The following is a 27,830-nucleotide window of genomic DNA, read 5'->3' as shown; positions in this document are numbered from 1 at the left end:
TTGAAGGGAGGATTGGTGGGGGGTGGGGGGGAGGGTTGGGACTGACTGCGCTGTTGGAAGAGGGGGGAGGCAAGGTGGGGTACTTTGATTGACAGATAGTGTCCTGAAGAATATTTTTTTTTTTTTATTAACTGAAGATATTTGTTTTAGCTCATAAAATTCATACAAATTACCCGGCCAGAATATAATTTACATTGCTGGAATTCTTATAATTTGGTGATCATTTTGAATATAAACATCATATATTTTGCATTAGACATACAAATTTTAGATAAAATGTTTTCTCTAGTAAATATGTTATCTTTTGTGCAAAATATATGACATTTATATTCAAAATATTCCTGGTCTTACAAGGAATCCAGCAATGTCAATTGTATTATCCTAACTTTAGTTTGAGGTATTATTTATTAAAATTTAGTGGTTTTCCCCCCAAAATTTCTCAGAGAGGGAAGAGCCAGCAGTGTAGTGTGAGAAGAGGGGGGAGGGAGTTGAGTCCATTATTTGAATGGACATTAACTTGGCGACTGTATTTCTCTATTTCTCTTAAGTATTAATTGTGTGCATGTACCATCATAAAATTAAGATGTTATTTTTACTACAACATAGTTATGTGTCTTCAAAAAGTGGAGTTTGGGGGTCGGGCTGGTTTCTATTGGAATTAATCCCATATGTTCTGTTGTTCACTTAACGCGGATTTCACTTAACACGGGACCCTCTGGGTTCTATTGACCGCGTTAAGTGGGGTACAACTGTGTGTATGTATGTATATATATATATATATATATATATATATATATATATATATATATATATATATATATATATATATATATATATATATATATATATATATATATATATATATATATATATATATATATATACTGTATATACACACACACAGTCGGCCCTTCACATACGCGGGTTTAGCATTCACGGATTCGCAAATATGCGGATTGCCCCGCCAGAGGAATATTCTGTACATTGAAGTAATTGAAGTACAGTACATTCAAATCGCGCGCCATTCAACTCGCACGCGGCACCGAACACGGGACACCGCCCGCTCCCGCAACCTCACACACACATGCATAGCTCTCCCTCACTCAGTCAGTCTCGCTGTAACCACACTTGTGTTGACATCAGCATTGTAGTTGCAAAAATATTACATTTCCGTGAATGTATTATATCAAGCACAGTATGAATAGAATATCACTAATATAAGAGTATTTTAACCGAAAACTACTAAAAAAACGAGTAACATCTCTTGAACATCGGAAGGTTAGGTAAAGTCTCTTGTTTTCGTCATGTATTTTATCCTAATTTACATTGAAATACATCACGTTTCAGCAAAAGTACTATTTATTTCCAAGAATATATTCATTCAGGCACAGTTTAGGTAAAATATACGTGTGATGTAACATTTTTTTAATTGAAAACGATTCGAAAAACACGTACCCTCTAGCCCTGTTCAAGGAGAGGACTGGGAGAAGCTGTTTGGTGCTGCAGATGATGGCAAGGAAAATGATTTGGATGGATTTTAATGAAAATATTCAGAAATATGGTATCGTAGTATTTATTCAAGTCAATTAGGATAGAATATTATTGTAATGCAACAGTAGTGACGATGTGGAGGAGGCGTAGGGATAGAGCGGGGAGGAGGCGCAGGGTTAGAGCGGGGACGAGTGGAGATGCCAGCCAGTACATTACGGGTGTATTAATTGTTTTTATAGCTATTTTTGCATTTTAATGTTAAACACTGTACATTACGTTTCAACAAAACTACCATTTACTTCTGAGAACATGGAAATGTAATATTTTTGCTGAAATGATGTACGTATTACAGTGGAAAGTGACGAAAGCAATGACTTTCGCTTTCTTTCGTTCAAAAGATGTTACCGTAATCGCTTTTCGAATGGTTTTCAGTTGTGGGATTATAAGGCTAATGATAGGATAGAATATTATTGTAATACAGTACAAGTACAACAGTTTTTTAACTGAAAACCATTCGAAAAGCGATTACGGTAAAATATTTTGAACAACGAAAGAAAGCGAAAGTCTTTCGTCATGATTTTATCCCACTTCCCACTATAATATGTACGTCATCCCAGCAAAAATATTACATTTCCATATTTATTTCCGAGAATATATTCATTCAGTCACAGTTAAGGTAAAATATACTTGTGATGTAATATTTTAATGAAAATCCAGTATCGTAGTTTTCTCTTGTTTCAAATGTAATTAACAAAGATTGATGTTTCAAATGTAATGAACAAAAATTTATGTCCAGTATCTTTAAATTAACTTTAATAAATGAATACTTTGTTTTACATCGTCCTGTGCTACCATACCATGGATTTGGCTACTTTGGGCTCGCAAGAGATATCCCCTGGCAACTGTACCGACACTCACAGCTGGTGGTGTGTTGGTGCATCGTTTCCATTGTTTACTGGTAGTTACTGGTAAATATTTTTCAACATAACGAAACTATTACCCGTTTAGAGGTCGACCCCCAATTTTTGCCAAATAATTTGGTCTTAAAAACTCGAACTACACACAGGTATATAGGGTAAATAAGGACATGGGGGCCAGGGATTTTTTAGGGGGGCAGCAATAGTACACGGATTTTTAACATATATATACACACACACAGTATTACCCCGCTTAACGCGGTTTCGTTTAGCGCGTTTTACCGTATACGCGGTGCCTCGCCAGAGCCGAACTTTCACTTAACGCGGGTTTTTTTCCACGTATACGCGGTGAGTGAGTGTCCGGCTCGAGAGCTATTTTTAGATTCGCCCCACCCGCCACCCTGCCTGACTGCCTGTTTTAGCCCATAAAATTCATACAAATTACCCGGCCAGAATATAATTTTCATTGCTGGAATTCTTACAATATGATGATCATTTTGAATTTAAACATCATAGATTTTGCATTAGACATACAAATTTTAGATATAATGTTTACTCTGAGTAAATATGTTATTTTTTGTGCAAAATATATGACATTGGTATTCAAAATATTCCTGGGCTTACAAGGAATCCAGCAATGTCAATTATATTATCCTAACTTTAGTTTGAGGTGTTATTTATTACTAAAAAGGTAAATATTCTGGTTTTCCCACACATCTGGTGTGGACGGGGGGTGGGGGGAGGGAGGGGCCGACCGACCATCTGTTACCATGTGAAGAATATTTTTTTTTTTTTTATTAACTGAAGATATTTGTTTTAGCTCATAAAATTCATACAAATTACCTGGTCAGAATATAATTTACATTGCTGGAATTCTTATAATTTGATGATCATTTTGAATATAAACATCATAGATTTTGCATTAGACATACAAATTTTAGATGTAATGTTTACTCTGAGTAAATATGTTATCTTTTGTGCAAAATATATGACATTTATATTCAAAATATTCCTGGTCTTACAAGGAATCCAGCAATGTCAATTGTATTATCCTAACTTTAGTTTGAGGTATTATTTATTAAAATTTAGTGGTTTTCCCCCAAAAATTTCTCAGAGAGGAAAGAGGCAGCAGTGTAGTGTGAGAAGAGAGGGAGGGAGTCCAGTCCGTTATTTGAATGGACATTAACTTGGCGACTTTATTTCTCTACTTCTCTTAAGTATTAATTGTGTGCATGTACTATCATAAAATTAAGATGATATTTTTACTAGAACATAGGTATTGTGAAAAAGTGGAGTTTGGGGATCGGGCCAGTTTCTATTGGAATTAATCCCATATGTTCTGTTGTTCACTTAGCGCGGTTTTTCACTTAACACGGTACCCTGTGGGTTTTATTGACCGCGTTAAGCGGGGTACTACTGTGTATATATATATATATATATATATATATATATATATATATATATATATATATATATATATATATATATATATATATATATATATATATATATATATACACACACACACACAGTTGTACCCCGCTTAACGCGGTCAATTGAACCCACAGGGTACCGCGTTAAGTGAACAACAGAACATTGGGATTAATTCCAATAGAGACTGGCCTGACCCCCAAACTCCACTTTTTGACGACACACAACTATGTTGTAGTAAAAATATTATCTTAACTTTATGATGGTATGCACACACAATTAATCATTAAGAGAAATATCAATAATATTAGGTTTTTTAACACTTATATTAGTAGAAAAGATGGTTGGGCACACGGGGATGGGCGGTTGGTTCCGAGGCAGAGGGCAGATTATTATTGGCCCTCACCTGTATCACTTGTATCAATTGTATCACTATCCACCACAGAGGCTTGCAGGGCCTTCTTTGTCAAACCCCTCAAAGTCCATATAAGTCCATATCCTCACTATAATTATCACTATCACTGACTTGGGCCGGCTGTGGTGGGTGGTGGGTGAAGAACTCGGTAATGTTTTGATGACTGGGTGACCTTGTGCGCACCATGCTCGCGCCGCTTACACAACATGGCGGATGGCGGGAGGTTTGGATCCAAAAATAGCGCGGCTCGCCAGCCGCTTTCCGCGTAAAGGGGTACACGCACCGCGGAATGTGAGCATTCCTGTTTCGACGGGGTACCGCGTAAACGTGGAAACGCGGAATGTGGGACCGCGTAAAGCGAGGGTTGACTGTGTGTATATATATATATATATATATATATATATATATATATATATATATATATATATATATATATATATATATATATATATATATATATATATATATACTGTATATATATATACAGTCAACCCTCACTTTACGCGGTCCCACATTCCGCGTTTCCACGTTTACGCGGTGCCCTGCCAGAACCCAGGATGCTCACATTCCGCGGTGGGTGTACCCCTTTACACGGGTGAAGTATAATTTTTTATAATTTAGCTCATAAAATTCATACAAATTATCCAGTCAGAATAAAATTTACATTGCTGGAATTCTTACAATTTGATGATCATTTTGAATATAAACATCATAGATTTTGCATTAGACATACAAATTTTAGATATAATGTTTACTCTTGAGTAAATATGTTATCTTTTGTGCAAAATATATGATATTTATATTCAAAATATTCCTGGTCTTTCAAGGAATCCAGCAATGTCAATTATATTATCCTAACTTTAGTCTGATTTATTATTTATTACTAAAAAGGTAAACAGTCTGGCATTCCGACACATTTATCTAGTAGGGACGTTGGTGGGGGGTGGGGGGGAGGGAGGGAGGGACCGTCGACCGACCATCTGTTACCGTGTGAAGAATATTTTTTTTTTATTAACTGAAGATTTTTATTTTAGCTCATAAAATTCATACAAATTACCCGGCCAGAATATAATTTACATTGCTGGAATTCTTACAATTTGATGATCATTTTGAATATAAACATCATATATTTTGCATTAGACATAAAATTTTTAGATAAAATGTTCACTCTGAGTAAGTATGTTATCTTTTGTGCAAAATATATGACGTTTATATTCAAAATATTCCTGGTCTTACAAGGAATCCAGCAATGTCAATTATATTATCCTAACTTTAATCTGAGGTATTATTTAATACAAAATGTTAAAATTTATTTTTTTCACCCAACATCTCTTGAAGGGAGGATTGGTGGGAGGTGGGGGGGAGGGTTGGGACTGACCGTGCGGTTGGAAGAGGGGGGGAGGCAAGGTGGGGTACTTTGATTGACAGATAGTGTCGTGAAGAATATTTTTTTTTTTAACTGAAGATATTTGTTTTAGCTCATAAAATTCATACAAATAACCCGGCCAGAATATAATTTACATTGCTGGAATTCTTACAATTTGGTGATCAATTTTAATATAAACATCATATATTTTGCATTAGACATACAAATTTTAGATAAAATGTTTAATCTGAGTAAATATGTTATCTTTTGTGAAAAATATATGACATTTATATTCAAAATATTCCTGGTCTTACAAGGAATCCAGCAATGTCAATTATATTATCCTAACTTTAGTTTGAGGTATTATTTATTACTATACCTGGTTTTTCCCCCAAAATTTCTCAGAGGGAAGAGCCAGCAGTGTAGTGTGAGAAGAGGGGGAGGGAGTCGTGTCCATTATTTGAATGGACATTAACTTGGCGACTGTATTTCTCTATTACTCTTAAGTATTAATTGTGTGCATGTACCATCATAAAATTAAGATGTTATTTTTACTACAACATTGTTATGTGTCGTCAAAAAGTGGAGTTTGGGGATCGGCCTGGACTCCATTTCAATTAATCCCATATGTTATGTTATTCACTTTCCGCGGTACCCTGTGGGTTACATTAACCGCGTAAAGTGAGGGTTGACTGTATATATATATATATATATATAGTAAATGTATATGTATGTATATATATATATATATATATATATATATATATATATATATATATATATATATATATATATATATATATATATATATATATATATATATATATATATACACACACACACACACACACACAGTCATGCACCGGTTAACGTCCAACCGAACAACGTCCAATCGCATATACGTCCATGCCCCCCCACCCAAAAAAGAAAACACTTCCGTGACGCCTGCTGGACCACCACTCCACGACCCCCTGACGGAGACACGATGATCCTCCCCATACTGGTCAGATATTAAGTGTTAAAGGAATATGCTTCTAAATTTAGGCTTTTCTAAGCATTTGCCTACAGGTAAAATGTTAACCTACATCTTTTAAGGATAAAATCTTTCACCTACAAATTGACAATAACACATTTGCTATAATCAGACATATGTAGTTGCCTCAACAATTGCAACCCCAGTTGCAATTGGGGTTGCAATTTCAAAATCTGTGGCATTACTAAAAATAGTAAAGTTTCTGGTGCACTCTAAGATTTAGAGAGAAAACGGAGGACTCAGGCGTCCTGATGTGACAGAAAACGGACTCGTATGACGGGGGACCAAATAAAAAAAGCATAGCTACATGTTTTGTGGACTACAGTATTAAGCGTACCCTTTTCATCACTTTGTAATAAACCTAGCCATGCCTATGTGTGTTTATGATATTTACCATAACATTATATATATATTTAGTGGGTCTAAATGGTCCCAAAATGGGAAACTTGGGGTTGGGTCTTGGGTGCCTGGAATCAATTAGAATAAATCCCATAGGTTCTGTACTTTCGTTATCGGCGGGGTCCCAATTAGGCGCGATAACCAAGGGATGACTGTATATACTTGTGACACTGGCCAGTTGCTTCTGGTGTTATGGTACAGGGGTACCAAGTGACAGCACTAGGATCCCGCTTCCTTTATCAAGGAATAAATAATTAAAATTTAAATTGAAAAAAAAAACATTCAAATAAATTACTATCTTACAAGAATCCCTCCAATGTACGTAATATTCACCCAGGTCGTTTGGGTGGAAAATTATGAGAAGAGCTTAGTCACTTTTAAGTAATGATAAATAAACACGCAGGCAGGCCTTCAGCGCCAACTGTCAAATCTTATCTCAAATAAATAAACAAACAAACGCCAGACATTCTGTCACCACACCTCCCGCCCCCTTCCCCCCCCTCCCCCTCCTCTTCCTACCACCCTCGTGTTCAAGATAAAAGATTGGTGATTTCTTTATGTTAATTTTATATAATATCTCAGACTAAAGTTACGATAATATAAATTGCATTGCTGAAATCCTTGCAAGACAGAGATTAATTTGAATATAAACATCATATATTTTGCTCAAGATATAAAAAATGTAGTACATTAGTGTACAATACTGTAGTACATTTTATAAAAAGTTTTTCAACTGTATTTTAGGGTAGATTTACATAAATTTCTTCATTTATTTTCACCCATTTACATTCACACACCATACTAAAATAAACGAAAAATAAATTTGTGCAAAGCTGGACTGCACATGAACTAATTTGATTACCGTACTAAAATTGTTATGTCTAGTGCGAATTACAACATGTTTATATTCAAATAAATCAGTATCTTACAAGGATCCCAGCTATGTTAATTATATTCTCCTAGGTCATATCACTGGCATTTTAAAATGAGAGAAGCTTAGTAGGACTGTTAAATAAACACACAGAGACCTTCACCTCAAACTTATCACCTCAACCCCCCCCCAACCCCCCACCCAACCCCTCACTGGGTGGCGGAGCTGTCGGTCCCCCCCACCCAGCCAGGCTTTTAGGCTTACAGTTTTTATCTTATATAATATCTCAGACTAAAGTTAGGAGATTATAATTTGCATTGCTGGAATCCTTGCAAGACAGCCAATAATTTGAATATATTTTGCTCAAGAGATAAAAATTGTTGTACATTAGTGTACAGTACTGTAGCAAATTTTATAAAAAAGTTTTTCAACTGTATTTTTGGGTAGATTTACATAGATTTCTTATTACAAAGCTGGAGTGCACATGTACTAATTTGATTACGGTACTAAAATTGTTTTGTCTAGTGCAAATTATAGCATGTTTATATTCAAATTAATCAGTATGTTACAAGAATCCCAGCTATGTTAATTATATTCACCCAGGTCATTTCACTGGCTTTTTATAAGAGAGAAGCTTAGTCACCTAAGAACTGATAAATATACAGCGTTAGACCTGGGCCTGTGCCAAGTGTCAAACGTAGTACCTCCCCTCACCCCACGCCCCCTCGCTCGCTCCCACCCTCTCTCTCCCCAATCTGCCCGTCGTTGCTGGAATCCTTGTAAAACAGTGAATAATTTGAATATAAACGTCATGTATTTTGCACGAGATAAAAATTAATCACCTGTATCACATTACAGTAGTGATTTAAGAGTAAAAGTGTATATGTACGTATATAGTATTCCACATACACGTAAGTATAAATAAAAAGTTTATGTGATGATCGGACAACGTCCATTTCGGTTAACGTCAACGTCACGTTTCCAAGAACGTATCTAGGATGTTAACCGGCGCATGACTGTATGTGTACATTTAATTACTAAATGTAAAAAAAGTAACACTTACCAGCACTGCAGGCAAAGAATAAAGCATCATAGTAGGAGACAGATGCTTGGTAGGTGACACAAAGGTATGGTAGGTGAAGCGGGTGGCCAAATATGCTGAGATTTTCCCAGTTAATTTGATATATCTCGGCATATCCCAAGTTATACTAATACATTCTGAAACCATATCCATGCTGAGTTATATGAAATTCTGAGTTATCAAATGCCGAGTTATTGAGGGCTTACTGTACTGTATATTGTTTTTGGCATATGATGTTAAGAATAAATTTTGTATAAGTTTCACACAAAGTACTCTTTTTATCTGCTTGTTCAAGGATCTTTGTTTCAAAGTTATAAATTTCTTTAAGCAATGGTATCTAATCCCCCAACCCCTTCTCCACCATGTGGGGTTGTTGAGGGTAGGGATTGTAAGCCTGTCTCCTTCACTGATGCATTATGGGCTGTCCTACTAACATGGGTTTCTCCAAATTTTCAGGACAATTGACTGGAATAAGGCTGTATACTGGCTTGATAGGGTAGTAAACACTGACACAGAAGATGAAGAAGGTAACTTTGATGGTACAATGGATGACCCACTGTACCAGCTGGTGGCTAAACAAGCAGCCATGTATTTGACTGGTGGCAAGGGCCTTGACAAGGATCCAGATAAATCAGGTAAGATCTCTAGTTGTTATACTGTTGCAACAATGCAGCATTAGCAATTTGTGTGCAGTACTGATTTGTCAGGGACAACCATTGCTTCTTCACCTCTTTTTTAAGGCTGGTGGTTTTATGGGGGGAGGGACTGTTCAATAAGTCAACCGTAGCTATATAATGAGAGCTATCTGGCTACTGGTCTTGACAGATGGAAGAATTTCAGGATAAATTTTTCATATGTTCTTTACTCCAAACATAATAAGTATCATAGAAATAAAATGTATTTTCCAGTTGCCACTAAAGTTCTCATTTACTGTACTGATGCTGTAATGGGGCTAACTTTTTAATGTTTAGTCTATTTTTATTTCTCCAACCTTCTTGGTTACATATCTTTTATTTTTTTATTTTCCAATACATTTTTTCAAAGTACTTACTGTATTTCTTTCAGTGTCTCTTATTTATTTATTTCCTCTTATTTAATTATATTCTCAGATTTACTTTGTTATATTCTGTTCTTTGGGTTAACCTGGGAGAGCCACATCCTTCTCTATTCTTACCCATTCGTGTACCGTAATTACTGTACTTACATCTCAGAGCTGCCACCACCCAGGTTTTATCTTTAGAATATAACATTAACAATGAACCTCTAAATTAAATTGGTAGCGTGGTATGCACAAGAGGTTGGGCACATGAGTTATCAAGTGTATTTTCAGGGATGGCAATTGTTAGAAGGAATGAGCAGTGATACACACATTTGACTGGATCATTATTTATTAAATGCAAGTCTGAATATGATGACACTTTGAACCTTAGGCTCAATTACTTCACTATAATTCTTACACCAAAATAGACCTGACCAATCGGTCGTAGTTTATAAGTAGCAAAAATATATCCTCAGTTATCATTTACAGTACTCAATAATTATAGCAAACAGGGATGTTATTACCTATAGCACTATGCTATTACTTAATTAACACACATGGAATCATACACCAGTACATATCAGCTGAGTACAGCTGGTTCACTCACATACATAACAAACTCTAATACAGTAGTACCTCGTTGAACCCACAGGGTACCGCAGAAAGTGAAAACCCCGTAAAGTGAACAACAGAACATATGGGATTAATTCCAATAGAGACCGGCCCGACCCCCAAACTCCACTTTTTCCGACACAGTACCTATGTTGTAGTAAAAATAACATCTAAATTTTATGATGGTATGCTCACACAATTAATATTTAAGAGAAATACAGACGCCAGGTTAATGTCCATTCAAATAATGGACTCAAATCCCCCCCCCCTCTTCCCAGCTCACTAGCTCCTACCTCTCTGAGAAATGTTTGGGTGAAACCACTAGATTATAACGTTTAGTAATAAATAATACCTCCGACTAAAGTTAGGATAATATAATTGACATTTCTGGATTCCTTGCAGGTCAGGGAATATTTTGAATGTAAACTTCATATATTTTGCACAAACGATAAAATATTTGCTTTGTGTAAACCAAATTATTACATTAGATCTAAAATTTGTATGTCTAATGCAAAATCCATGATGTTTATATTCAAAATGATCATCATATTGTAAGAATTCCAGCAATGTAAATTATATTCTGGCAGGGTAATTTGTATGAATTTTATGAGCTAAATAAAAAAAAAATAAAAAAAATTATACTTCACCGCGTAGATGCACCGCGGAAAGGGAAAGTGAAAGTCCGGTTCTGGCAAGAAATCTGAGAAATCACGGAAAGTGAAACCGTGTAAAGCTTTACACAGGGTAATACAGTACTGTACTGGTGATAGTAATATTTCTGGTCTCAGTACTCAACCTGGGACTATTGTATTTATTCCCGATAATCCGTCTACAATATTGCATACAAGAATCATTAGCACATAGTCAGGATGAGTACACCAGGCTTACATCCCTGGTATTCAAAACAAATGCTGTGTGGCTACACTCTAGAGCCACAGCAGGACTCGGTGCTTGAGAGCTCACTCGTTCTTGACTGGCTCCCTTGGCTCGTGACACACTCAGATCTTACTCTTGCTGTAGTAAAGACATTCCGCATAGAACATCTTGCCTGTAGGCTGCTACCGATTCTCAAGAGTGGCAACAACACATACAGTACAGTACCTGATAGACAAAGAAGAAGCATGAAGAAGTGATGAGTCAAAATACAAAATGTCACAATACACGTCTGACAAGGGAACAAATGGATCATTCAACACAGAAAGTGCCCAGTAATGTTACAGTATCATTTGATACATAAGACATTCAAATTCGTTAAAACAGGAAGACTGTTATACAATATTCATCAAACTTCAACCGAGTTAAATTCATTTAATATGGTGGTGTGCAACACGGTACGTACCTGATAGACAAGGAAGGAGCATCAAGAAGTGAGCCTTCGTCTCTCGTACTCAGTTTATATGTATACCATGATGGCACAACAAGAACTTACATACATATGCATTTAACTCAGTTGCGGTACACATTGGGGTATGAGAATCAGTGTCTTGGGTCACTTCAATTTCTTAAGGTTAATACTTACAATCTAATCAGTGTTTGAGTTTGCAATGCAATAATTAAATTACAAACAGTGCATAGGATGGCACTCGCACTTTGTGTAGATTCAGCAAACACCCCACAGAAACCCATTTATGCCCAGTTATTATATTTCAGGGCAGTAAGCAGTTGACAGGTCCCTCTCAAATAATTAATGATTTTCTTAAATACAATACTGACAATAATTTAAATACAGTCATAAGATGACTGTGAACCAAAGCAAGTCGACGTCTTGTAACGTCTCACTAGGTGGGAAAAGTAATCTCGCCTCTATTGCAAACTCTAACACTCGACTTACTTGACAATTTTACTAAATGTAAATACAATTGAAGCTTTCAACATCACTCACAATCTCACATCTAATTTAACTTCTAAAATAACACTTTTCCTCTTCGTTCTGTGACCACAACCAGGAGTGGTGCATCCTGAAATGTATGATAGAGAAACTGGATGTCTCAGTAGGGGGACTCTAGAAATAAATTATAGCTACATAGCTACATGTTTTATGGGCTATTGAGCTTAATATGAATCATCTGATTTTAAGTTAACTAACATGTATGACTGTGGTCAGTACAATGCATATAGTAAATTAAACATACAGTTGTACCCCACTTAACGCGGTCAATAGAACCCAGAGGGTCCCGTGTTAAGTGAAATCCGCGTTAAGTGAACAACAGAACATATGGGATTAATTCCAATAGAAACCGGCCCGACCCCCAAACTCCACTTTTTGAAGACACATAACTATGTTGTAGTAAAAATAACATCTTAATTTTATGATGGTACATGCACACAATTAATGCTTAAGAGAAATAGAGAAATACAGTCGCCAAGTTAATGTCCATTCAAATAATGGACTCAACTCCCTCCCCCTCTCACACTACACTGCCGGCTCTTCCCTCTCCGAGAAATTTTTGGGGGAAAACCACTAAATTTTAATAAATAATACCTCAAACTAAAGTTAGGATAATACAATTGACATTGCTGGATTCCTTGTTAGACCAGGAATATTTTGAATATAAATGTCATATATTTTGCACAAAAGATAACATAGTTACCCAGAGAAAAAATTTTATCTAAAATTTGTATGCCTAATGCAAAATATATGATGTTTATATTCAAAATGATCACCAAATTATAAGAATTCCAGCAATGTAAATTATATTCTGGCCGGGTAATTTGTATGAATTTTATGAGCTAAAACAGGCAGTCAGGCAGGGTGGCGGGTGGGGCAAATCTAAAAATAGCGTCTCGAGCCGGACACTCACCGCGTATATGTGGAAAAAATCCGTGTTAAGTGAAAGTTCAGCTCTGGCGAGGCACCGCGTATATGATAAAACGCGTTAAGTGAAACCGCGTTAGGCGGGGTAATACTGTATTTTTTATGGCATTTGTTTATTAAAATTCTTCACACTTTATGTCAAATTAAGTCTAAAAGATTAAAAAAGATGAAAAAATCCAATGTCCTCAAAACCAGCTTCAATGGCATTCTCTTTCTTACTTGGGATTCTGGACATAACAGTGCTTATCTAGACTGTTTCAAGGAAATCCATTGTTGTTATAATGTTATTACTGCACTTCAACAACTTATATTTTTCTTTTTTTTGTAGTTTGTATATTAGAGGAATAAAATAATTTTCCCACAACTTTATCAGTTTTATTACATGAATCAGTGCAACATAACCATCTCATGTCAATAGATGTGTTGGCATGTGTTATGCTTGTGTATGTGGGACCCACTTTCTCATTCATTGGTGATATAGTGAATCATGCTGCATACATACATACTGTACATAATAATAATAATGGTTGCTCCTCGTGTAACGAGGATGGCCGGCCCAAGGGCCACCTAGGCATGAATTTGTTTAAGGTGTAGAAGCTGTTGCCAACACAACAACCACACCCTGAGTTAACGAGCTGCATAACCCAGTGTCAAGGAATAGTCCGAGAAGACCAGACGACTCGCCAACTGCACTGGCTAACCATTACCCCGGAACACAATCCGCAAATTGATTAACATTCAGGTTCCCAATTACTGTTGGGTAGACAGAGGTAAATGGCATAAAGAAACTTGCCCATAGTTTCACCCTGCACGGGGATCGAACCCGGGGCTGCTCGCTTGCGAGGTGAGCATGGTGACCATTACACCACAGGATACAAACATACATACAGAGGGCTTTCATTATATGTCAGGGATGTGTTCCAGAGATATGGGACTTAGCCAAATGTTCTATTATGAGGCATTTTTCCCCATAAGAATTAATGTAATTTGGGGTACAGTAAAACCCCCTCGAAATCAAATTCACTCATAATTAGTAATGTTTTGCAGTTACAAAATATATATTAAAAATTTTGTAATGTTTGGAAAAATTTTGGATTATGAGGCATTTGTGAAGATATCTAATATATGATGCACATGTTGCCATTGGATGTGACTGGCTGCCTCAGTGCAAACAAGTACTAGCTTCATCACGTGTCAGTTAGGGTCAGTTCACGTTGGTCATTCGTGGAGTGCACATATGGTGTACTGTGCGAGCCTTTTCATTGCCTAGTGTTTGAGTTATTATTATTATGTCTGATAACCAAACACCTAAATCTGGTATTGTACTTAGAAATGTTTAAATTTTGATTTGGGCAGATAACAGAAAAGTACCATTGTGTTTTTGTTTTCTTTTTTTTTTCTCTGGAGCTGTCCCTCATATTTTGTAAAATCTCATAATTCATAAGTTCCTATGATTTTGAATTATGTTTTTTTTTTACTGTACAGTTAAACCTCGATAAATTGGACTTAAGTGCAGTAGACCCTTGCGATTTGTGATTTCGACGATTCATGGTAAACAGATGGTGGCTAGATTGCGAGTCTTTTCCCGCAGTGCAACGAGTCACCCCACGCGCCCGCAGCAGTTCCTCCCCTTCAGTTCGCGCTCAACCATTGCCTGTGATGCAGCATCTTGTGTTGTACTCTCAAAACTTTAGTGTTTCTGTGTGAACATGGCCCCTAAAAGACTGCCTAGTTCAGTGCTAGTGGAGTGAAATGTAAAAAGGCAGAAGTCAGTGATAACCCTGTCAAAGAAACTTGAATTATTAGAAAAGTTAAAAGAGGGGATGAATGTTGCCACGGCTGGTCGGTTGATTGGCAGTAGTGTACTAAAGTAGTAGAAATTGCTATTCGCGGTTTTGCCTATTTGCACCATTCCTTGGAACCTCACCCCCGCAAATAACAAGGGTTTACATATCGGAAATCGCTTTTTTTCAGACTCGGGTGCTCTGATCACTATAAATACGTGCTATAAAAAAAATAAATAAAGTACATATTTTAAGAAATGGGGAGGGTTAAAAAAAAATGAAATGAACACTTACTCAATGAATACTGTACGGTGGTGTTCTAATCATATTTTCTATAGGCCTACCGAGAACTAAGACACTGAGTATGTAACAATCCTCTCAGTGAGAACACTTGTTGACAACCAAACTTGTATGTCCGATATACAACCCAGAGTTCGATTTCATTTTTTTTTCTGGTGATGTAATAGTCTTTTAATAACCTTATTAAAGACCTTAGTTGTTGACGTGCAATAATAACATAACAACAACTTCATATTTTTCGGACTTTCGCATTTTTGTGACTGGGGCTTGCCCCAAGTAGTCCGATTTATCAAGGATCTACTGTACTGTACAGTACAGTCGGCCCTTAACATACGCGAGGGTTACGTAACAGAGATACCCGTGGATGTTAAAAATCCGCGTATTTTTGCTGCCCCCCCCCCTCCCCTTATTTACTGTATATACCTTTGTGTAGTTCGAGTTTTTAAGACCAAATTATTTGGCAAAAAATTGGGGGTCGACCTCTAAACGGGTAATAGTTTCGTTAGGTTGAAAAATATTTACCAGTAACTACCAGTAAACAATGGAAACGATGCACCAACGCACCACCAGCTGTGAGTGTTGGTACAGTTGCCAGAGCAGATCTCTTGCGTCATCAAAGCAAGCCCAAAGTACTGTAGCCAAATCCATGGTATGGTAGCACAGGACGATGTAAAACATAAAGTATTCATTTATTAAAGTTTATTTTTAGATACTGGACATAAATTTTTGTTCATTACATTTCAAACATCAATCTTTGTTAATTAAATTTGAAACAAAAGGAAACTACGATACCATATTTTCATTAAAATATTACATCACAATTATATTTTACCTTAACTGTGACTGAATGAATATACGTATTCTCAGAAATAAATATGAAAATATAATATTTTGCTGGAATGACGTACATATTACAGTGGAAAGTGGGATAAAATCATGACGAAAACAATGACTTTCGCTTTCTTTCGTTATTCAAAGGATTTTACCGTAATCGCTTTTCGAATGGTTTTCAGTTAAAAAACTGTTGTACTCGTACTGTATTACAATAATATTCTATCCTATCATTAGCCTTATAATCCCACAACTGAAAACCATTCAAAAAGCGATTACGGTAACATCTTTTGAACGAAAGAAAGAGAAAGTCATTGCTTTCGTCACAATTTTATCCCACTTTCCACTGTAATATGTACATCATTTCAGCAAAAATATTACATTTCCATGTTCTCAGAAATAAATGGTAGTTTCGTTGAAACGTAATGTACAGTATTTAATATTAAAATGCAAAAATAGCTATAAAAACAATTAATACACCTGTAATGTACTGGCTGGCATCTCCACTTGTCCCTCCTCCCACGTCCAAGGTCACCACTTCTCCCAACTCGCTCCCTCCTCCGCCTCCTCCACCTCCTGACCGTCACTACTGCCGACAACAAACACAAATGTTTTGTGAATAACTGCACCTCCACTTCCTATGTACAGTACTGAACTGTACTGTGCTGTGCATTTTTACAAACAATAAACATGGCAAGAAAAGCTATTAAAAAAAAAGAGAAAAAAAATTTCACTTTACTGTACAGTACCTATCCTCGGCGACAGGACGGGGGTCATCGGGCTCATCGTCACTCAATTCCATAACGGGTGGTGAAGTGGGGGCGACGGTGGATTCAGCTGCTTCCTCACTGCTGCCAGTGATTGATGGTGTTAAATCTCTCCTTCGGTGATCAAAGAACATGGTGATGGGGACTTGTCGTCTCTTTCTTTTAATTTCTTCCATGATGTTTTTGTATGGAGCAAAAACGTCATCCACCCCTCGCATGAATTTCAGGGCACGCACCATGGAGGGGTCCATACTATAGGCCAGGTTTTTCAGTGCCTCAATATTCCTGGTCATCTCCCCCAACTTCTCCAACGTTATTTCTTGGTGCTCTTCCTCTTCCCCTTTCGCTTCCTCTTCCTTGCCTGAGTCTACTAACTCCTGTAGATCCTCCTCAGTCAGCTCAGTGTCGTGCTCTTCAATTAGCTCCCTAATCTCGTCCTCTGCCATGTCCTGGAAGCCTTCAGCAGCCACTTTCCTTGACAGTGCCAGGGTCTTTCTGAATATTTTCATTAAAATCCATCAAAATCAGTTTCCTTGTCATCGTCTTAAGCACCAAACAGCTCCTCCCAGTCTTCTCCTTGAACAGGGCTAGAGGATACGTGTTTTTCGAATCGTTTTCAATTAAAAAAATGTTACAGCACATGTATATTTTACCTAAACTGTGCCTGAATGAGTATATTCTCAGAAATAAATAGTAGTTTTGCTGAAACGTGATGTATTTCAATGTAAAATAGGATAAAATACATGACGAAAACAAAAGACTTTACCTAATCTTCCAATGTTCAAGAGATGTTACTCGTTTTTTTAATAGTTTTCGGTTAAAATACTGTTATATTACAATGATATTCTATTCATACTGTGCTTGATATACTACATTCACAGAAATGTAATATTTTTGCTGAAATGACGTATGTATTACAGTGGAAAGTGGGATAAAATCGTGACGAAAACAATGACTTTCGCTTTCTTTCGTTCAAAAGATGTTACCGTAATCGCTTTTCGAATGGTTTTCAGTTAAAAAAACTGTTGCATCACAAGTGAATTAGGATAGAATATTATTGTAATACAACAGTTTTTTAACTGAAAACCATTCGAAAAGCGATTACGGTAACATCTTTTGAACGAAAGAAAGCGAGTCATTGCTTTCGTCACTTTCCACTGTAATACGTACGTCATTTCAGCAAAATATTACATTTCCATATTCTCAGAAATAAATAGTAGTTTTGCTGAAACGTAATGCATTTCAATGTAAATAAGGATAAACTACATGAAAACAAAAGACTTTACCTAACCTTCCGATGTTCAAGATATGTTACTCGTTTTTTTAGTAGTTTTCGGTTAAAATACTCTTATATTAGTGATATTCTATTCATACTGTGCTTGATATAATACATTCATGGAAATGTAATATTTTTGCAACTACAATGCTGATGTCAACACAAGCGTGGTTGCAGCGAGACTGACTGAGTGAGGGAGAGCTATGCGTGTGTGTGTGAGGTTGCGGGAGCGGGCGGTGTCCCGTGTTCGGTGCCGCACGAGTTGAATGTACTTCAATTACTTCAATGTACAGAATATTCCTCTGGCGGAGCAATCCGCGTATTTGCAAATCCGTGTATGCTAAACCCGCGTATGTTAAGGGCAGACTGTATATGCATTCCAACATGTGCAGTAATACCCCTTGAAAGCTCAGCATATGTTCCTGGAGAGAGCTTTCAATGAGGTTATTATAACATACCGTACAGTATTTGATATGGAATTATGTTCAGAACAGTTATTTTTTGCCTTTGATTAATACATAGTGGTTTGATTTGGTTACTTGCACACTTACACAACTGATCAGTGAATAATCTAGGGCATGTGGAGACACATTATACTTTGCACTACAATAATATTTAATAATTTCAGACAAATACAGTAATACCCCCAGTTAGCGCAAACGATACGTTCCTGGATAATAGAGCGTTATCTGAAACGGCACTCTACGGGATCATTATACAGTACCATTGCATATATGGAAAATGCGTTACAGATATCATTTTTTACCTATAGGATATGTATGTGAAGGGTACAGCTATTAATTATTAAACACAGATTATTACAGTCGTGTATTTATTAATTAATGAATAACACATTAACAATATTGTTGTTTGATGAATAGTAATGACAGTTGTAGTAGAATGAGTGAGAGAGAGAGACAGTGGGTGGGAGGGAGGCAGGAGGCAGTGGATAATTGTACTGCTCCGCTCTGGCTAAACCTGCATCACTGAAATTATGATTTAGCTGGTGATAATAAAGATAGTGGTGATGAAGGGTGTGGTGGTGATGGGGTGATGCATCTATCCGTTTCTTTAAACAGCTGATATCTACTAAAAAAAAATTGAGTGTAAGTATAAATGAGCAACATTGTATCCCTTCAACATTATGTTAGAGCATTTTAAAATATGAAGTGAGAAAGCAGAAAGGTGGGGGTGATTAAAACGGTGTAGTGGAAGGGAGTGGTAACACGTACTGGGTGTGTTGCCAAGTGCTTCTCACCAGCTGATCTTCAACCTGTCACCCATGCACTTGTGCTTCAGTTAAGCACACAATGAGTATTTACTTGAATTAATTTATGATAAGCCAAACTGTGTTCCGGTAATATGATGACTGTTGTTTTGAACAGTTGTGCCTCCCTCGGCTTAATTAGTCCGGTACAGTACTTGGGGACTTTACTGTATTTTAAGAATACCAACATGACTTAACAATTTTTTTTTTTAATTTCTTATATTATTGTGAATTGTTGTGTTCTTTTATAATAACTCTGTTGAAGTTTGATAATTCATTCACTAATAGAATAAAAACATGAAAAGGGGGAAAATCCCTATTATATCATGTTAGTCAACTGTACAGTATATTGCTTAGTGATAGAAATGTAGTCGTGAAGAGTGAAAATTATGAAATTATTGGAGTGACTCACTTAACAACTTTTAATGAAAAAACTTCTATAAATAAAAAACAAATGTAGCCATAAGAAATGTAAAAAAACCTATACAAAAAATTTTGCGAGTCGAATAATATAGGCTAAAGAACAGGCCACGATAACACTTGTGATGCATATGCAGGCTGGAAAAAGACCAAGACATGTAGGGTAATGTAATTGGGGTTGCCAAGTATGATATTCCTGTCAATACCAAATCTCTCAAGTCATTACCATATCGAGTGTTTCATTAAGAATTTTTTTAGCATATAGTATATTAAAAAAAAAATTATTTAGGAATACTGCAATTAGCTAAATACTGTAACTTACCTTTATACAGCATAATTGAAGTGTATATGTTGTTGTTTACACCGAATCGGTAATAATTCAGTCATCATACGGGGTAGGGAAATCGTCACTGCCCACCTTCAAGTTCACCCCTTATGATAATGAATTTATTCAGGGTTATTACCAAATCATTTTCATTCTTTACAAATGGATTTTTCATTAAAAAAATTGCTGCCAACATCATGCCTTGTGTGACACTGCCAAAGCAGCCACACAACCTCTTATTCCTACTTGCATGACAAAGTTATTTACTCAATCACGTTACGCCCAATTCACATCCTCATAAAAAAATTTCCCCAATATATCATTGCCTTATCAAAATCAATCATATAACCATCTATCACAAATGCCAGACCACAGAAGTTGTTGCAGCACAGATTAGAGGGGTTCAACCTGTATTTGATTTTGCATTCAAAATTCTTAAATAACAGAACTCATATAGTTGATTGCACTACAGAAATTTTGCACGCACAGTACTCTACAATACAGTATGTATGTTTTGTATGCCACAACTCTTCCACCTTGATTAAAAAAAAATTAGTTTACTATTGATATTTGAAATATATGTAGCACAAATCTAACCTAACCTAAATGTTTCTTTACTTTGCAGGTGAATTGTTTAGTTGGGCAGCAGAATTGGCAACAAAAGCCATGAAGGGTAAACTGGCCTCCAAATATTATATGCTGGCTGAGGAGGCTTGGGCAGAATGTGAGGAATAATAAAGATAAATTTCCTGATTATATATTGTATACTAGGTGCTAAGAAGGGTGTTGTGATAATTGGGAGTGCAAATTATACAGTATCAGGTTGAATACATACTGTACTTATTATTTTTTTCACTTATTGTAGATCCATAAAAAGGTTGGTAACTTATACTGTATTATGGTAACTAAATACAGTACATAATCATATTTGATGAAAAGTACTTATGTACTGTACCTGTTTTGCAGGAAAACTTTTGGGAATGAGTCTGTGGTATAGAAAAAATAAAGGCTCTTAACCTGAAAAATAGGTGTTACTACTCTATAAATATTTTGGCATTTGCTTCAGAAAAGCTTTTAAAGAAAATTTGGCACTAAATGTTAGACAATAGTAACAGTAGTAGCAATACAGAAGAGAAAAGTGCAAAAGGGAACAAAGAAAATTAATGATAAGAGTAACCTTACTGTGAGGGTCACAGAATTATTTCAACATCATGCACCAAGCAGAATTAAGATAATGAATATAATTGTAAAACCAAAATTATAAGCCGTGTACAGTGTATTGATTATTGGAGTGTCAAGAGTGAAGTGTATTTTAATCACAACAGATTAAGAGAAGTGGTTGGAAAAATTTGTTGGTATGGAGAGGTTTGAAATCAAACACAATAAAGAAGGTGTTCGAGTTGATGTAATAAATAGGAGAATATATGAAGGAATGTTGGGAGGTTTTAAGGTAATTAAGTTTATTGGGTTTGCTGATTTTTAATACTACCCTGTATATATAAGGCAGAGGTGGGTGTAAATACATTTTCCAGGAAATTTTACCTTAATAATTTGCATTTTTCTTTACCATAAATTTGTTTATAATATCTTTACTTTTCTTGGCGAGTGTGTCAATGTGAATTAGATCTACAGCAATCTCATATTTTTACTGCTCACAAGTTAATGTTAGATTAATTCCCAATGTTGTTTTCACTTTCTTACACATTTTTCTTATGTACAGTACTAATTTACTTGAGCATTAATTCATGTCATCTCCTGCTAGATGTGAAAACCCTTGTATATGTGTTTATCTCACAATATTCCCATTAAGAATTAGTATATAGTGGAGACAACCTTACATAATTAGTCACTAGTAAACCTCAACTATTTTAATTGTTATTAATCACAATAGTACTTCCACATTGTTCTGAAAACTGCCATATGGTAATGCGGCTCTACTGTGAAAATAACAATTCTGAAAAATCGAAATACAGTGCGTTTGAGCATGGTCTTGCATATAATCTTGTATTTCAAGCTTTTGTAATGTGGCTAACAGCTGCAACTATTCCCTTTGAAGTAAAGTTTGAGATTTTATTTGTTTTTGTTTTCCTCATTTCAAGACATATCTAGTCCACCATTGCAGTGGTGGAATGCTCGCCACAGTTAGTAACAGTTGCGTGCAAGCCAAAGAATGGCTAGTAAAGGTCGTGATGAAGTTTGGCAAATTTGGGCGTTTCAGGCACCGAAGACTAGCCTTAGTGTCATTGCCTGGAAAATTTGTGTTTCCCAGCAAATATCCGTGTTTCAGACACCCTTGGTGTCACTTTCCCAGTAAATTTGGGTGCTTCAGGCAACCAAGTCTAGCCTTGGTATCATTTTCCTGGCAAATTTAAGTTTCAGGGACCCAAGATTATAATAGCTTTGGTGCAATTTTTCCCAGCAAATTTGGGTGTCATTTTCCCACAAAATTTACGTTTCAGGCACCCAATATTCATAGCTTTGGTGTCATTTTCCCAGCAAATTAAAGTGTTTCAGGCACCCAAGATTGTAGGCTTAGTGTCATATTCATGGCAAATTTGTTTCAGGCATCCAGGACTAAATAAGTTGGTGTCATTTTCCTTGCAAATTTGGGTATTTCAGTCAAGTCTTGTGTCATTTTCTTGGCAAATATTTGTTTCAGGCAACCAAGAATATAAGATTTATAAAATATCACTTGCAGAATTAAGGAGACATGGAAATGAACAGTGGTGGACACAGCACACGGCCAACCTGTCGATCGCAAGATCTTCTTAGTCGATCGCATGGCAAAGTTAAACTTAATGATCCATCCTTCTTAAGCTGCCAAACAAAAATCCTCATCAAATTTTACTCATAATCATTGGGATATCCTATTTGTTTAGATTTTTTTCTGGGAATAGATTATCATTATGGACACATCAGAGCGATACATACAAAAAAAAACTTCGACTGGACTGTGCTATGCTGTGTGTGGTGGAACCTGATAGGAAGTGTTCGAGTTCATACGGGCCTCTTTAGAAGCAGCATATTCGTTGTTTGAAAATTTCAAAAATATGTCTGAAATACTTTCTTCTATTAAGGATGTTCAGTTATCAAGAAACACTGTCATGAGGCGCTGTTAATTTATGGCTGAGGATTTGTGTGAACAACTGAATAAAGACATACATGAGTGTGTTCTTTTCATTACAATTTGATGAGTCTACTGATGTGGTCGCTACATCACAATCATGCATTTTCATGAGAATGGTGTTTAAGGCATGAGTACCAAAAAGGAACTGCCGAAAATTCTACCATTTAAAGGAAAAACTTGGGATGAAGACATATTTCAGACTTTCAGTGATTTTGTTAATAGTACACAGTTTCCAGTAAGTAAGCTCGTATCTAAAAATACTGATGGCTGGCAATGGCTGGCCGAATCAGTGGGTTCATTGCCCTGTGCAGGAGTGATGATAGGTTTCCTAACTTCTTTTTTGGCCTCAAAAGATTGACCTTTTGATCACAACGAAGTGTGGCTGTTAGATTTAGCTTTTTTAGATGACATGACTGCTATGCTGAATAAACTAAACTTAGATCTGCAAGGGAAAGATAAAACTGTAGTTGACATGATTAGTCCTGTGGCTGCTTTTAAGCAGAAACTAAAACTAGTGTCTTTGCAGCTGCATCAACATCAACTACGAAACTTCAGAAATATGATGTCTGAACTAGAAAACCAAGGAAAAGACTGACCAGTTTGGCAGTGCTCGATATATTGAACATGTGCAAAACCTTGTCTCATATTTTGACAGACGGTTTCAATATATAGAAACAATAGAACCTGTTGCAACATGTATGTGTTTTCCATTTGGTAAAATCACAAATGTTGAAGATATTGCATCTAGAATGGAATCAGTATTTAACATGGACATATCTGAAGTCGAAAATGAGCTTCTGAAGCTTAAAAATGATACTCAGATCAAATCCAGGGCAACTGGAGGAAGTTTCTGGAACCTTCTCAGCGAAGTAAAATATCCCAATGTCAGAAAATGTGCCATGTACCTCACAGCATTTTTTGGATCAACCTACCTTTGTGAATCAACATTTTCACACATGAAACACATCAAATACCAATCAACAATGTCAGATGAACACCTGGATGCTTACTTGAGGCTAGCAGTCACTGCCTACAGTCCTAATTACACAAAGCTGGCAGACAACATGCAGTACTAACCATCTCATTAGTAAAGTAAGTATGATTTTCTCATGTTAACAATATATCATAATTATTGAAAAATATTATTTGTTTACCCTCTTTCTCTACGAATCTGCGTATTTTATGGCAATGGGTGAATATTAAGCTGGTAGATCGCGTCAGGGTAACTGTGGAAAAAGTAGATCACATCACACAAAAGGTTGGCCACCCCTGACTTAGGCAGTTTAAATATATTGAAAAAAAAAATTGTATAATCTAGGATGGTGAGGAAAGCCAAGGAGATGTAAAAAGAAGTGAAGGGATGAACACCCAGAAAGCAGCAGCACAAAAGAAAGTGGACAGCATGACATTTTGACTGATTTTGGGGGAAAGAGGTGTATTCAATGATTAATGTGATGTGACATGTTAAACAAATTACTGTATGTAGGGCCTTGATAGGGATGGAAATGCCACAGCAGTACAGTACACATCTTTTACAACTAAGAATGAATGAATGAGAGACTTGAATAGCAATTTTTAGCTATCATACTGGGACTGGCAAGTATCTCATTATCAGCATTATGTACATCAGGCATGGGCAACCCGTGGTGCAGCCCGAAACTTGTTGTGCTTCCTGCGAATTGATGGAGAAATTCTATTTTATGTGGCCCGGGGTTCAGATAGATGCAGCCAGTTTATGGTGAGTAAAGCAATATTTATTAAAAGAATAATCTTCACACACAAGCTCGGTGCAATCCGTTTGATGGATTAACTGCTATGTGGCAGTGGGTCACTTGGGAATTAACTAAGGTTCGGTAAGTCCAATTGGGGTCACGAGTGGTGGTCAATCGTGTCAGAGGTAAAGGTCACCTCCTTGTTGGCAAACTGTCTCTCTACCATAGAACCTCATCCTTCACGCATTGAAGTCTGTTACATCTATTTATTCTTGTTTGATTAGGTCTCTCCGTGGGTGTACCCGTCCGACAAAGCTGTTTATCAGAATCTTCCAGGGAATGTACTACAGTATATGCATAAAAATGTTAAATAAAAAAAAAAAAAAAAACAGTACATATTAACCTTACCACTGGGGTTAGTTATACAGACCTTTTCCTGTGAAAAATCCATAATTTTGAGCAACATACTGTATTACTGTACTCACTTTGTACTCAAATGTACCTGTACTACACCAAAGGACAAAATTTTTTATCCCTTGTTCAAACTATGTGATGTTTATAACTCAAATTATTCACTATCTTGCAAGGATTCCAGCAATGCAAGTTATATTCCAAGTTTAGTCTGACATTTTATATACATACATACATATATACATATATATATATATATATATATATATATATATATATATATATATATATATATATATATATATATATATATATATATATATATATATATATATATATATATATATATATATATATATATATATATATATATATATATATATATATATATATATATATATATATATATATATATATATATATATATATATATATATATATATAGCCTATATATATATATATATATATATAGCCTATATATATATATATATATATATATATATATATATATATATATATATATATATATATATATATATATATATATATATATATATATATATATATATATATATATATATATATATATGTATATATATATATATATATATATATATATATATACAACATATATATATATACAGTAATACCCCGGTCATTGAACCCACAGGGTACGCGTTAAGTGAAAACCGCTAAGTGAACAACAGAACATATGGGATTAATTCCAATGAGACTGGCCCGACCCCCAAACTACTTTTTGACGACACACAACTATGTTGTAGTAAAAATTATCTTAACTTTATGATGGTATGCACACACAATTAATAATTAAGAAATATCAATAATATTAGGTTTTAACACTTGCATTAGTAGAAAAGATGGCTGGGCACACGGGGGGATGGGGGTTGGTTCTGGAGCAGAGGGCAGATTATTGGCCCTCACCTGTATCACTTGTATCAATTGTATCACTATCCACCACAGAGGCTTGCAGGGCCTCTTTGTCAAACCCCTCAAAGGCCATAAGTCCATATCCTCACTATAATTATCACTATCACTGACTTGGGCGGCTGTGGTGGGTGGCGGGTGAAGAACTTCGGTAATGTTTTGATGACTGGGCGACCTTGTGCGCATCGTGCCCAGCGCTCGCGTATATGATGAAATTCGCATTAAGTGAAAGTTCAGCTCTGGCGAGGCACAGTATATGATAAAGCAGCGTTAAGTGACAGCGTTAGGCGGTAATACTGTGTGTGTGTGTGTATATATATATATATATATATATATATATATATATATATATATATATATATATATATATATATATATATATATATATATATATATATATTGCTGATAACACAAGGAAGAGGAAAACACGAAGTTCCCAAAGCGCTTCGTGTAATTCACATCTTCAGGGTGAGTACAAACTAAAAGGAGTACAAAACAAGGTGTATATATACATAGGAGGGTGAGATCAGGTCACAATGGTCAGGTATTAGGTTATGACCCTACTAATTTTTAAATAACACGGCAACAGTGGTAGTCAGGTCAAGGTAAGGTGATCCAACCTTCTCACCTGGTTACAAATCTTCTTAATTACAAAATTGTCCAGTTTGTACATGCCATTACTCAAATTCATGTTGAATGCATCGTTATGCTTAATGAGACTAGATTCTATGATGTTCCTACTATCAATTGAATTACAAGGTAATATTGAGGAGGCATTATCCCAGTCAATGCAATGCTTGTTATCCCTCAAATGAACAAACAGAGCATTGGATTCCTGGCCTGTCCTAACACTACAGTCAACCCTCACTTTACGCGGTCCCACATTCCGCGTTTCCAAGTTTAAGCGGTGCCCTGCCGGAACCTAACATGATCACATTTCACGGTGCGTGTACCCCATTACGCGGAGAGCAGCTGGCGAGCCGCATTTTGGATCCAAACCTCCGCCATCCGCCATGTTGTATAAATTAGGCAAACATGAGTCTGTACAAGGTTGCCCAGTCATCGAAACATTACCAGTTCTTCACCCGCCACCCACCACAGCCAAGTCAGTGATAGTGATAATTATAGTTACTACAACATAGTTATTTCAATTAATCCCATATGTTATGTTATTCACTTTACGCGTTCCTCACTT

General features: G+C 36.0%; 1 protein-coding gene across 3 annotated transcripts in view; it reads left to right on the top strand.

Moving 5' to 3' along the window:
- Positions 1-22,513, top strand: part of LOC121858283 (eukaryotic elongation factor 2 kinase-like) — a 148,614-nt gene extending 126,101 nt beyond the window's left edge. For all 3 annotated transcript variants that reach the window (XM_042354602.1, XM_042354601.1, XM_042354604.1), the window contains 2 exons: positions 9,461-9,639; positions 21,066-22,513. In XM_042354602.1, the coding sequence (XP_042210536.1) occupies positions 9,461-9,639; positions 21,066-21,175 (289 nt within the window). In that variant the 3' untranslated portion in view covers positions 21,176-22,513. The remainder of the gene's footprint in view (positions 1-9,460; positions 9,640-21,065) is intronic.
- Positions 22,514-27,830: the final 5,317 nt, after the last annotated feature.

Source organism: Homarus americanus, unplaced genomic scaffold (genome assembly GCF_018991925.1).
Source record: "Homarus americanus isolate GMGI-L3 unplaced genomic scaffold, GMGI_Hamer_2.0 scaffold57980, whole genome shotgun sequence".
Lineage (NCBI taxonomy): Eukaryota > Metazoa > Arthropoda > Malacostraca > Decapoda > Nephropidae > Homarus > Homarus americanus.
Note: the sequence above shows the minus strand (reverse complement) of the source record. Positions and strands in the feature narration are given on the sequence as shown.